Here is a 14,761-nt window from a genome sequence, read left to right as displayed (position 1 = left end):
TCTCTCTCTCTCTCTCTCTCTCTCTCTCTCTCTCTCTCTCTCTCTCTCTCTCTCCGTGTGTGTGTGTGTTTACACACATGTCACAGCGCTCCTATGGAGGTCAGAGGACAGCCCTCAGGAAGTCAGTTCTCTCCTTCCTTCATGTGGGTCTAAAGGATCCCGTAGGTCAAAGTTTGAGTTGGTAGCAAGTGCCTTTTTCCACTGAACCATCTCACTGGTCCAACCTCACGTAAATAATTCTATTTTATTTCACATACTCTAGTGACTATTTACCCCAGTAAACCAAGTTCCAAAATGGTGCGAAACAACGTCCCTCCAGAATTTCATTTGAAATCTTAACCCCAGAGACATCATGGCCTCTCATTTTTATATCCCCATTACTGATCATTGAGTTCACCATTGCCATCATTGTCCTCGTCATCATTGTCCTCATCATCATTATCATGTGTTCATGTATGACATACAGGTTTGAGTGTGGGCATACATGTGCACAGTACCCAAGGGGAGGTCAGACAATGACATTTAGGAGTCCATTCTCTCCTTCCATCATAGGATCCAGGAATCAAACTTGCGTAGCTGAGCCATCTCAGCAGTTCATGTCGTCATCATTTGTAACTTGAACGCCCATGGTTAGGTCCTTCCAACACTCACGCTCACCTCACAGTCTCTCAGACTCTTCAAGTCTAATAAACTTAACATTTTGTGTTTTACTTTCTGGCATTTCCCTGTTCAAAGGCTATAATTTCTCTGTATTAATTTTTCAGTGCTTTGCATGATACACATCCTGTGTAATAATTAAACATAGAGAATGTGGAGTCAGGATATCAGGTTTCAAACTTTATATTTGAAACCTACTAGCTCCGTTTCCATGGGAGAAGCTTATCAGTTTGCCTGTCTCTCAATTGTGTTTTGTAGAAAATAGATATGCTGATACTAAAACTTCAAATTGTTCTTCAGATTATCACAGAGTACTTGGCACACAACTAACAGAGTACTTATTAGTAATAATTGTCCTCACAGAGTGGAAAAACAAACAAGTAGTTTTCTTTTTGTATTGTTTGTGGTGCTGCGGGTTGTGTCTTAGAGCAAATACTCTTAACAATCTCTCTATTCCTCAGATAGATTGTTTTCACAGGCGAAAGAACATAAAAGCTTTAATTATTCTGAGTGATGATAAAGACAAATGAGAAAAATGAGAATTAGAATGGACAGAAAGCAAATTTTAAAGCAAGGTTTCATTTTCCCATGTCTTTTTTTTTCTGAGATGTCAATGTATTAGTTATTTGGGCATAAAATGTATTATCATTGCACAAAAGTACTTATATAGGTCATGTTATGAAGATTTATTATTAAATGTTTAGATTAAAATATAATATAAATCTAAAAACAATTCACTGGCCTCACTTTATTGCTGAATATTTATGTATTGAAAGCAGGCCTTGAGCATAGGTGGACTGCCTTATTGCTCACACACTGTGACAAAGGAAGCTCTGAAGTGCCATTCCCCCAGTGCACTTGTCCACAGTTAGTTCAAAAGCCCTGGTATTCTCACCTGTTACATTTGCTCCCCTTAAAGGTGTTTTTGAGGTGCTACAATTAAAATGTCCCCTTATAGGATAATGAACAGAATTCCCAACTATTAAACTAATTAACCCAAGACTTAGAAAGTCAAAAATCTCATACTCTTTCCTCACACACAGGTCTTAGGTTACAATATTTATATGTATATGTGTGTGTGTGTATATATATATGTATACAGTGTGAGTAGGTGTAGGTATAGGCTTAAAACTGGGAAGGGAGACTAAGAGTGGTCTTGTTGAGGAAGAGAGGAAGGCAATAGGGCAAATGAGAAATAAATGATGAAAGAAGGTTTGTGGGGGTGGAAGGGTGGGGTCTGGGGATAGAGGAGTAGAGGGAGAAGAAACAACGATAAACTGTGTTTGAAAATGCTCTCAAAAAAGAAGACAGTCCACTAAATCCACAGAGACTGAAATGTCAATAATGGAGCCTGCAAGGGTCATGACTATTAGCTTGGTGTTTTTGTGGATCTCCCAACAGTGGTGGTGAGGGTCTGTTTCTGACTCTTTTGCTTGTTCTTGGGAGTCTTTCCCTCCTATTGGGTTGCTTTGTCCAGCCTTAAAATGAGAGCTTTTGCCTCATCTTATTGCATCTTGTTTTGTTGTGTTTGGTTGTTGTTTCTTGAAGACCTTCTCTTTTTGGATGGGAGATGGATGGGAAGTGGCTCCAGGAGAGAGGGGAGGAGGGAGAAGCTGGGAGGAGTGGAAGCAGGGAAAACTGTGGTCAGGATGTATTATATCAGAGAGGAATCTATTTCCAATAAAAAAATATCCATGTGAAATGTAATACTATGTGTGCTGATTTAAAATTAATAAAAAAAACATCACAGGCCGCTTTACCAAAATAAAATATGGATATATTAATATTTCCCTTGCAAATGTAGATAGATACAGATACAATATAGTCACTTAGAGTCCTTGTTGTCTAGGATAGGAATATTTGAATGGTCAAGGAAGGATGGAGTGAGCAACAGGATATAGGAAGCAAGGGCTACTGAAAAGCGAAGGAGCACTGAAGTAGCCTTAAACTACTTAGTCTAGTCTTCCTTAGGCAGTTATTCCGTATATGTGCACACATATAATATATACACACTGTTTCCTAATTATTACCAGTAATTATGAGGAAAACTAATGGGCTAACAGATGACAGTATTATAAAAAAAAAAAAGAAACATTACTTTAGGCGGAAGATGCCAAAACGTTAAGCAAAGACTATGTTAAGGAATAAAAAGAAAACATGTCTTTAGGTCCTGACAAAATATTCTCCATTCCTAAATTTTAAAATGAGGACGTATGCTTTGGAGACTTCACAATGAATTTATTCATTTTAATCTGCCTGAAAATCAGGGTCCATAACCATTATAGCTTTATATCTTTATAAATGAATACTTGTTTACATAGCTATGTTTCTAGGTACCTGGATCCCAGGGGAGAAAGGGAGCATTTAAACCTTACTGAAAGAATAAGAAAGGCACTAAAACCCTTATTATGGAAAGCCAGGTTATACAAAAGCTTTTACTGTTTACACAGATTTGTAAATCACACAGATGACTTACTACCTAGCCCTAACATGTCATGTTCTTGCCAGGACAGCTCACGTTCCTGTCAGTTTTCAAAACGTTATTAAAAAAAATATTACATGAATTTATTTGAGTGTGTCCTTGTATGTCGCACAGAACACGTGTAAGAAAAAAATAGGAAAAGTCTGAAAAGTTCCCTTCTGAATCAATAACAATCACAGTTAGTATTCAAATGAGGAGTCTAAGCAGGTAACGTTTTTTAGGCAGAGAAATTACTGATTTGCAACTTATATCTGTAAAAGTGAAAATGATTTCAAGCACAGTAGTTTGTTAAATTTACCTAACCAACTTCTCATAACCATGTCATCCTTTCTTCTATAGAGGTGATTCCTCTCCAATCTCTTAAACCAGTGGTTCTCAACTTCCCTAATGCTGTGACTCTTTAATAGGATTCTCAATGTTGTAGTGACCCCAACCATAAAATTATTTCATAGCTACTTCATAACTGTAATGTCACCATTGTTTGAATCATAATGTAAATATCTAGGCTTTCCAATTGTCTTAGGTGATTCCTGATGACGGGTCATTTGACCTTTTATAGGGTTGTGATCCACAGGTTGAGAACCACTCTCTTAAACTTTTGTTCTTCAAGGAGCAAATATGGTGTTGAATCCTCAGCCCAAGGAAATGTAAAAACATTTGTGGTCTATATTCTCCTAGAACTCACTGTGTGAGGGGTAGACAGGCAGTCAGCCAATGACAGAGAATTGTACATTTTAAGAAGTTAACAATTGGGAAATAACGTGGACACTGTTAAGGGAAATCTCTTAGAAGAGACATTTAAATGAGGATTCAGAGACAGAAAGAGAAGCAAGGCTTCCTGAGTTAGAGAAATGGTCACATAGTCATTTTAGTTGATGTGTAGTTAGAGAGGGAGGGCTGGATTGCTGGGTTGGGAGAGTAGCCAAGGTAAATAATGCAAATCCGTTCAGGTGTAGGAGAATTTGGATTTAATCTTAAGAATAAAGGAAAAAACCAGTACGGGATTTAGAGATGAATGCTGTGGCTAACCCATACATGTAGGCAATCATGGTAGCTATAGTGAAGAGAATATCTGCAGTAGGTATCAAGAGTAGAAATAAGGAACCTAGTTTGGAAGCTCTTGTAATTGTCATTTGGGGGGATGATAGTAACTAACATGCACTAGACTGGTAATAATAGACATTTTGGAGTCAGTATTATGATACAAGAAGGAGAAGGAGGAGGAAGAAGAAGAAGAGGAAAAGGAAGAGGAAGAGGAGGAGGAGGAGACTCAGAGGGAAAATTGAAAAACATATGTGTTTTTTTTTTCCTGAATTAAGAAACACAAAGAGGAGCTGAGCGATGGTTCGATGTGGACAGTGCTTGCTGGACAATCATGAAGGCTTGAGATTGGGTCCTTAGCACCCATCGTAAGAAGTTATGTATTATAGACTATGTCCATAACGTCAGTGCTATGAAGATCTAAAACAGACAGATCCTGGAGGATTGCTGGTCAACCAGTGGTATGGAGTGGCTAAGGTCCAGATTCACTGCGTCCTTGTCTCAAAAAGTAAGAAGGAAGGGAAGGAAGAAGGGAAAAAAAGAAAAAGATAAACCAAACAACATAAACACTCCCCCTCCCCCCAAAACAAACCCATAAAACCAAAAGAAACAACAAACGAACCAAGGTGGAGAGAAACAGGAGAAGGTAGCCAAGGTCAACTTCTGGCCTCCACATGTGCATGCACAGGAGCATATACCTGCCAACATACATGCACATAAGCTCTCCCCAGCCCCCCAAACAAACACAACATAAAGAAGAGCACAGTGCCTGAAGCTTGGCATTGTAAGACTTTATCCTGTGCACAGAGGAACTCTGGGCTTGAAACACACACACACACACACACACACACACACACACACACACACACGTTTAACAAGGCCACTTTTGTGGATGGTTAAGAGTCATATGGAGACCGGTTGGGAGGCCAGCAGTGACTCAGGTAAGAACTGATGTCCTGGATTTTAATAAAAGCAGCAGAAGTAGGCAAAGAAAAGGAGTATAAAACAGGATATTGAATGTAGAATGAGCCAAGGTTTCATGTCCATTGAAATGTAAGAGAGGAGATGGTCGAGGAGGTCAAAGGTTACTTTCAGGCTCTAAGGCAGGGAAGATTTTAATGGGCTTGGGGGAGTGAAAGTAACCCATTGTGGCTAGCCCTCAGAGAGTAGAACTGTGAGGAGGCAAAGTCAGAGTGGCAGACAGTAGTCTGGGGATTCCTGGATGAAGAATGAGAGGGAAAGATGTTTCCCTCACAGAAGAATGGCAGTCAGCTGAGACTTCCCTTTCCTGAAAAGCTATTTGGGGATCTGGGGGTGTATCTCAGGTGGTTGTGTACTTGTTTACCATGCACAAAGCCCTAGGATCAGTCCCCAGCATCACAGAAACTTTGCTTAGTGGCACACGGGCTTGGAATTTCAGTACTCCAGAAGCAAAGGCATCGGGAGTTCAAAGTCCTCCTCAGCTACCAAGAGTTCTGAAACCAGCAATAAGCGACATGAAAGTCCCCCTCCGCTGCACAAAGCAACTTGGGTTGCAGGATAAGTTTGGACTGCAATGGGGAGATGAGTTAGAATCTCCTGTGGTGGCCTAAGAATGAGGATGATATCGTGAGAATGAATATATCTGGTCAGATTTAACATTCAAGTGAGGTCGAACTGGTCAGTTCATTTGGATTACCCTCTTGCTTATGAGAGTAGTGAAGTTCAGATCTTATTTGGGAGTTCATTGTCCTCTCAGTTCATCTGTATAGTATGGCTGTATTTCCCCTTTCATTTCTACAAAAAGCTTTTTAATACAGCTGGTGAGTTTGCCGTGCTGATTGAATCCTTCCTTCCTTTCCACACACTTAGTTGCTCTAAAATTGGAGAGTGTGGGGAATTTTGAAATGCTGTGTACCTCATCCTGTGATTCACTTCATTAGACACAGTCAAAATGATAAAAAGGACTAGTTTGTCCTTCCCAAATTATTGACCTTGCTGACACAAACTACATTCAAATATAAGCATTTATTAAGGCAATTCATCCATAAATAGCTTGTTTAACTTAAAAAAAAAACCTGTCTGTTCAGCAAGTGAGTACTTACATGTCTTAAATTTTTGTTTGACTAGCTCAGGAGTCCTGGCATTTCCTGTATATCTGGGAAAGAATTTGGTGTCTGTCTCTGGGGTGTTTGGAAAAAATTATTAGAAGTTGTGAGCTGGGAAGATGGCTAAGTGTGTAAAGGTATCTGCTGCCAAACATGATAACCTGAGTTTAATCCCAGGAAACTACACGGAGGAAGGAGGGAACCAACTCCTACAAGTGTCCTTTAACTTCCACACACATGGACAATCAGGAGTTCAAGGTCAACCTTTGCTACATAGTGAGTTCAAGGCTAGCCTGGTATTTATGTGACTCTTTCTCAAAAAAGGGGGGAGTGAGGTATGCAGAGAGTTTGTTTGGTATAAAGAGTGAAATAAAGTATTTGAAAGTCACAACTTGAATCAGGGGCTAATATTCAGAATATGGAGTTAAATAAATGAACAATAAATTACCTTGTTAAAATTGGTACTAAAAGTGAACAGATATTTCTAAAAAGAAGATATATAAATAGCCAACAGATATATAGGAAACGCTCAAAATCTCTAATCATCAGAGAAATGCAAATCAAAACTATGAGGAACTACATTTCATACCTGTTAGGTTGTAGTATACTCAGATGCACGCATGCACACACACACACACACACACACACACACACACACACACACACACAATGCAAAAGAAAATTTTAAATTTAATTTTAAAAAGAAGTTGTGCCCACCAATTGGTCATCCAATACCAGATGGCCAGCCCTGAAAACATACATACAAAATAATTTTATAACAGACTGAGTAGGGGATAGTAAGGAATATATATGTATGTACACACATACTCACACACATATGTATATTGTGTATATAATATTATTGTATACAATATATAATATGTGTGTGTATACATACATATACATACATACACACACACAATAACACTTAGTGAAGAAATGAGGCCAAGAATTTATAAGAGAACAAAAAGTCACCCCTCCTTGGGAAGTTTTGATGAGAGGAAGGAAAGGAAAGGGAGAAATTTTGTAATTATATCATAATCTTGAAGAAAAGTTAAAACAAAAGTGTGTCCTTACTCAATGGCTAGCTAACCCTATTTCTAATGTCATGAAAATGTCTTCCATTGATAACAAGAAGTTGCACACAAGAAAACAGTATAGTTCCCTAAACAAAACCCGTACAATGGCAATACTAACTATGTGCCAACATGGGTGATTAAAATCTCCCAAGGCTTGAGCCCCCCGCCAAGATCAAGAGTTATAGGCAACTAATTGCTACCAAGAAAGGGAGAATCAGTCTTCCTTGATAGGTTATCTGATCCCAAGTGGTCATCCCTGAACTCGAATACATATGAGCACAGTAAATGGACTCAGCAGATTATATTTTTATATGCATGTGTATATAGATGCATAAAAATTATAATAGAAGAAGAGACCATAAAGTTGAGAGGAAATAGAAGGAGAAAACATGGGAGGAGTTAGGGGACATTATGGGGCAAAATGATGTGAATTCAGTACCTATGTATGACATTTTCAAGGTGTTTAAAATAAAATAAAAAATGTCAAGTCAAGCACACAATGACTTGGGAGACTACAGTAGACATTTGTCTCCAAGGATGAGGAAGTACAATACTGCTACTGCTACTACAGCTCTTTCCTGTAGCTGTAACTAGCACTTATAGAAAAATGCCAGGTCACGGCTATAAATAGCCAGGGCACAAGAGTAAGAATATTTGGTTCATATATCACAAAACTATGATGAGCAAGGAGTGGAGTAAAATCCTGTAGGTTTACTGCATCCTTAGAGGCAGCCTCTATTGTTCATGGAGGCACAGAAATATACAAGGGCATTGGGGACACAGAACATATTTACACAACTGCATGGGCATGCACAAAATAGATTGTCACTGGGAAAGAAACAAGTGCCCCTTATTGTCCACAACTTGAATGGTAGGTAGTAGAACTTTGGCCTTGCCTTTTCTTGTTGAAGATAAATTATTTTATAGAGTATTAGCAGCAGAGAAGGTCATTCTGTGACCATAATGTGTCAAGGCAGAAGCAATCAATTGTGATCAGGTATGAATATAGACAAAATGTGAACAGTATCAAAGCTACAAAAATGACCAAGTAGCCCCCTATCTAGCTAATATGAATAGCTATGTCTTTTCCAAGAATGATGGTTTTAGCCTCTGACTGCTCCATTTATAAAAGAAGAATTTACTGAGAAACCATCAAAGGCTTTTCCTGAGTTTTTGATAGCATACAAATCCAAAATAAACCCAGCTATCAGAGTCAATATTTTTTGGTTTGCCCAGGAGCTTCCTGGTTTTAGCACTGAAAGCTCACCTGGCAATTGACATCATTTCAAGCCAGATTAGATGGCTGGTCAATGTCCTGCTCCCTTAAGCTACCTAAAGCATGCCTAGTCTTACTGAGACATCCTGTGATTTCTAACAATGTGAGTTTGTTTTTAGCTGCACCAATTGATAAATGCAACATTGTTAATTACAGGCCTTTCTAATTTTAATTTTGAGATTGTAATATAATTAAACAATTTCTCCCTTTATTTCCCTCCCTCCAGACCCTCCCATATAGCATTTAAGAGGAAGGGCTAAGCAAGCCCAGTGGGAAATTGAGTCTGAAGGAAAGGAAAGAGGAACCAGAGAGGAATGAGTGGTCAGGTTCACAGGTCACAAAGATTAGACTGATTTTTATAAAATGGTAGTCTCCAGCTTGGACAAAGCATGGGGTGGTGGAAAATAAACCCATATGCTTTTGTGGGAAGGTAAATTGTTTCTTCATCCTTTATGGCAAAGAAAATAGAACAAAACACTAAGGCAAAGGCAGCAAGTACTAACTCACTTTTCCTTATGCAGCAAAATAACCACCCCATGCTATATTTATCAACTGCATCGCAAATAGTTTCTACGTGAGGGCCATTTCCAGGAAGGAAGGAAGGAATCCAATGTTGGACTAGTTAGTAGTGACAATACTAGTAAGGGCAAAACTGAAGCTACAAGGTTAATCCTTTATTGTTGACATCATTCACTGTTAAAGCATATTTGTTGAAAGAAATAAAGATGTATTGTTATGTGCCAATAAATGTTAACTATTACAGTCATTATTTTGTTATCTTTGCTATTTAAGTTGATATAAAAGCACAAAGCTTGGACATATTAATACAGTGATTTATGATATATGGGTAAATATGTAACTCCTCAAACACTGAACATTTCCTTATGGTGAAACCTTAAAAGCATCTCCGTTTTTTTTGTTTGTTTTTTGTTTTTGCTTTTCATACAGCTTACAGTATCTTATCATCTAAAATCCCACTGTGGAATAAACAGAAATCCAGAACTTCCAACTCACATCTAACCGTAGCATTTTTTTTCCTCTACCTGCCTCACTTAATTCCTTGATTTTTCTTTTCTAGTTTACCTCCTCTATTCCTCACTCCTTCTCACTGTCATCTCCTCTCCCTGTCTTCTCTCCTCTTTCCTGTCCTTCATTTTGAAGACAGGATCTCACTTTGTCGTTCAAGCTGGCTTTGAACTTATCCTTCTGCCTCAGCCTTCCGCATGCTGGAATTATAACCATAGATCAGTGCACTTGGCTTCTTTTTTTTTTTTAAAGATTTATTTATTTATTATATATGAATACACTGTAGCTGTCTTCAGACACACCAGAAGAGGGCATCGGATCTCATTACAGATGGTTGTGAGCCACCACGTGGTTGCTGGGATTTGAACTCAGGACCTCTGGAAGTACAGTCAGTGCTCTTAACCATTGAGCCATCTCTCCAGCCCCCGCACTTGGCTTCTATACTAACTTTTTTTTCAGTGTGCATATTTCATTTAGTATATGTTTTGAGAAGGGCATCTCACTATATTTCCTACAATGTCTTCAAATTCTCTGTTCTTCAGCCTCAGCCTCTCGAGCAGTTCTGATATCAGGTGTGTATAATGCTCATTACCTGGATCACTGCTTAATTTCAAAACAGGGCTAATAATGGACCTTTAAGAAAATGTTGCTGGTCATATAAGTACAACTGCTTCCTGTTAAAACATCTGTTCAGAGCCACATATTCACATGATTCATATGCCCTTCTGAAGAGATTTACTGTAAGTGACCCTCAGTAAGTATTTTAAGTTCAGTAATGGGGCACTCATATTTCATACAATGTTCATCCCTACTGGACACTTGTAAAGAAAAGTTTGAGAACAGGACTACCATGTAATTAGACACTGTATTTTGCAAATACAGGAGTATCAATAAACAGAATATGTCTGTGTACAGCCAAAGAAACTCAGAACACTCGGGATCTCTAAGCGTAAATGAAAAGGAAGCCAAGTTTTGCTTGTTTTTTGTTTTGTCTTTCGGACTAATTTTAATCTCCAATCATCACCAGAAAATTGTTTTAATTTATTTCCACAAAAAATATCAAAGGATTGCTCAAAATTAAGAATGGTCACAGGAGGCTAATGAAATTGTTTTAGCTTGAAAAAGAAATGTGCTAACCTGAAGCCTAGTAATGCCCAGGACATAATTTTAAAAGCCGAAAAGAAGAGTGTTGCTGTGTTTTAAATAACTTAGTATTGCTGAAAGACCTCTGCATCCGATTTCTCTATAGCCAGAGAAAGCAGCAGTTTGACTCCCAGTGTCAGTAAACTGCCATGTTTCAGGTGTGTACCTCTTCTATGATTAACTCAGGCTTTATTGTTTTCTCAAGTCCGTTTAAATTGGTGTGCGTGGCAAGCACCAAAACACTGGATGCATTTGCTTACAGCTCTTCCTTTACTTTTAAAGCGGCATTCTTTTTTTTTTTTTCAAAATGAAAATATGAATTCTCAGAACTAACTTCCCTTGCACAGTTAATGAGGTAGAAAGATGATTTAGTTTACCAAAGACCTCATTAGAAAACCTTTCCAAGGGAAATCTTCAGTTTTGATATGAAATATTCTCCTGTGGGCTTTTTAATAGGTAACATTTTTTATAGAGTCATTTGTAGGTCTTCTTCCCTTAGTTAGACCCAAATCATTATGCATACGGCACAGACAGACCCCTCCCCTCGTCTTGTAAGTTTCACTAGCTTACGACTTGCTGTTGTCTTAGAGCGCTAGTGGATCAATTTTACAGTTTCATGGAAACATACAGGGCTAATTTTCAGGAGACAATGAATCAAACTGAGAAATTTTAAATAACACCAAAATGAAAATGGTATTTTGATGTTGATGGAGGTAAAAGCACAGTATATTTAAAAGCCTCTATATAATGAATGTTGAAGAAACTAATAAAACTATGCAAACCTGAAAGCAGGAATCACTTCATTAGTTGTTCCCATCCTTGGGAAAATTAAAAATATTGATTACGAATAAAATAACTATAAATAGTGCTAGGCAAGGCAACTTAATGTAAAATTATAAGACTTAAATTCTTTGCCAGCTCATATAGTAATTCTAGATGGGAATACAATTTTAAGTCAAACATAGCATTAACTCTCTTAGGGAATCAATCATTACTTACCAAAATTTGCCATCTGTATTGTCTGGTTGCCCGTCTCTGGAGAATTGTAAATCACAACAGCATCGGCATTACTCCTACCTGCTGTTTGAATTTTTTCAGAAAATGTGCAATTCCCTCTTTCTATCAGTGCAATCCAAGGCTTATCAGTGTTGGTAAACTGAGTGTTGTAGTCACAAGCTTGGTAGCTACCGTTCTTAGGAATGCCCACCACTCCCATAGCGTTAGCCACTGGTGAGGCTAATCCATAGACACCACACTCACAGGCTTCTGTCTTGGTGTAGTTGCTGCTTTCATTGAAGTAAGTCACAGTCACATAGGCATTCATTTGAAACGATGCTGTACTTTGCAGTAAAAAGGTAAAAATTATCAGGAGCTGAAGAAAACTGTACTTAGTCTTCCAATTCATTGTTCGTTCATTTGTTCATAAAACTTAAGATGTCTGCAGATATTTCCAACTATCAGTCACCATTGTCCACTCAGGTCCCTTCTAAACAGAAGTTTGAAATTTCAGTTGCAGCCAGGTAACTGATCTCACCTCTAGCAACATAAGCTCTGAATACATCGGCTCCTTTTCCCTTTATCTACATTCCCTTCTGCTGGTCCCTCCTCCAACTGTACACACGCACACACCTTAGCCAGACTATATTAGTAATAAAAAGCGACACTATCAACTTAATTCTACATATCCCTTTATCTGGATTGGATGACTTCCTGAAGTGAATTTTTTTCTTCTTACTGTTCCAGCTAATGCACTTTCATAAACACGGAGTGGATTGGAATGAGGAACAGGACTCATGGGAATCCCACGTGACAAGGCTGAAAGTCACCTCTCTCAGAATATTTAAAACACAAAACTGGTTTTCCAAGCCCTGCTGAAATATGCTATCAACCAGTTGAGCTGGGAATAAGTTAAAATCTCTATTTTTAATTGCTATGCCCCTAGTAAAAAGGATTTTGCTATCCTTTCCGCTCCAATTTTCTTTGTGAATTATTTTCTAAGGAGGTTCCCCAAGGAATAGCTTCTATTACCTCGTTTATTCATTTCAGGTAAACATACTTCAGTAGTTCACAATCTCTTTTGAGTTCCTTGCCCAGAGTAGACAACCAAATATTTGTTCATTGTTATCTACAGGCTGCTGGGTTCCATTATTTCTCTTCAGGTTTTATACTCTAGAAAGATCTATTCAAGTCTTAATTTTAAACATGGAAAGCTTTTACATCCCCCTCAAGGTAAATAGCAATTTTATTCCACTGCCTTCTTTGTTTCACAGTTTTAAATTAGGACTACAGTAGATATTGGCAGCAGTTGTTAGAAGGTCAAAGGGTCTATGCAACTTACTGGGATGGGGAGATTACAATGTGTGCTGAAGGCTGCAGAAGGAATAGATGAGCAGACAACAAGATAAACAAATAGCAGGAGTCTCATGGGTCCAAGAGTTATCGATCTATACAAACAGGTATCAGGCTGATTGGAGGAAGCAGAAAGCTACCAGGTCAAAAGGAAACCAGTTACACTGGCAGTCCAAAGTCCTAAACAAGCAGTCAGGAAAACTGGGGAAATCCAGGGAATAGCCCAACAGTAAGAAGGATATACTTTTCGTGGACAGAAGTAATGAAAATCCTTCATCTTACTTTTTTGCCTTTTCTGTATTAATACTTTTATTAAACAATTAATATTATTTAATTTATTAATAGCTATAATCTAACTGAAAAATGTCAAGATGTCATGTCATATGTTCTATGTAAACACAAGCTGTTCATAGTTTTTCTTTGAATACTACCACTTTGATGTAAAGACAAAGGAAACGATAAGACTGAAAGACTATTACTGTTATTGTGTTATTGTCCCAAACTAATTTTCTGATGGCCAATTGTTAATGATAAATTTAACATTAGTATTCAATATGCAGCATAACAGCTTTCCAGAACGTTGATTTAAACTTTTCTACTAAGAAGAATCATAAAATCATTTAAACATTGACTCAAGACAAACTAGCAAAATATGATAGAAGGCCAATCTTGATGATCTTAAATACTACTTTCAACCCACATTTTGCTGCTGGACAAGTCATACTATCGTGTGCCTTCAAGCCTACAGTTCTCCCATAGCATCTTGTGGCAGTGCTGCTGTCCTGAAGACAATGTCACTAAACCCATAGGTTAAATTTCTTTGGAGAAAGAAGACTTAGGTTGTCAACATTTCATCAAGAGGGCAGAACATGAGGTTCTACCCTACCATGGTGGTTGAGTACTGAAAAAGGAGCACACACCTCCATCCATGCTCCTTTGAGCAATCTGAATTCAGTGTGTCACATCCAAAATAAGGCATGAAAGTTGAAAGAGGACTTCTTAGAAAGAAGGCTAAATCAAAAGTAGTAGGAAGGATGTGTCAAACATGGGAGTGGAAATTACTAAAAATTACAATTTTTACCCAAACTATGCATGTGTGTACATACATATGTGTATGTATACTATTGCAATAAAAGCAAGTAGCATTAAAAGATTTTAGTGCTTATTTTTTCATTATAGTGAGCTATTATAACTAATATTTTAATAAAGAACATAAGACCTTCTTAACAGAAAACTACATTTTCAGAAACATATGGATATAACTCAAAGACATTTTCAGTATTCTAATAATCATACTAACAAACCAAAAGACTCATAGAACTTGATGGGCCCATAAATTTGCAAATGTTACAAATAAGGAAAGTGTGGTCAATCTGTTTAAGTAGATTTCCCCAAGATCCCACAAGTGACTTAGGGACAGCGCACTGGTTGGATTTAAAGATCCTTATTCACACACACACACACACACAGACACACAGACACACACACACACACACACACACACACACACACACAGACAGAGACAGAGACAGAGACACAGAGACAGACAAGAACAGAGACAGGAACAGAGAAATAGAAGAGACAGAGAGACAGAGACAGGGACAGAGAGACATAGAAGAGA

At 38.0% G+C, this 14,761-nt stretch overlaps 1 protein-coding gene across 1 annotated transcript in view; it reads right to left on the bottom strand.

The window, feature by feature from the left end:
* Rnf128 (ring finger protein 128) overlaps positions 1 to 12,503 on the bottom strand; it is a 101,971-nt gene extending 89,468 nt beyond the window's left edge. Inside the window, exon 1 of the mRNA XM_028767472.1 lies at positions 11,791 to 12,503. Coding sequence (XP_028623305.1) covers positions 11,791 to 12,196 — 406 coding nt within the window. The 5' untranslated portion in view covers positions 12,197 to 12,503. The remainder of the gene's footprint in view (positions 1 to 11,790) is intronic.
* Between the last annotated feature and the right edge of the window lie 2,258 nt (positions 12,504 to 14,761).

The sequence above is a fragment of the Grammomys surdaster genome, unplaced genomic scaffold (assembly GCF_004785775.1).
Source record: "Grammomys surdaster isolate TR1022 unplaced genomic scaffold, NIH_TR_1.0 173, whole genome shotgun sequence".
NCBI classification, from domain to species: Eukaryota; Metazoa; Chordata; class Mammalia; order Rodentia; family Muridae; genus Grammomys; species Grammomys surdaster.
Note: the sequence above shows the minus strand (reverse complement) of the source record. Positions and strands in the feature narration are given on the sequence as shown.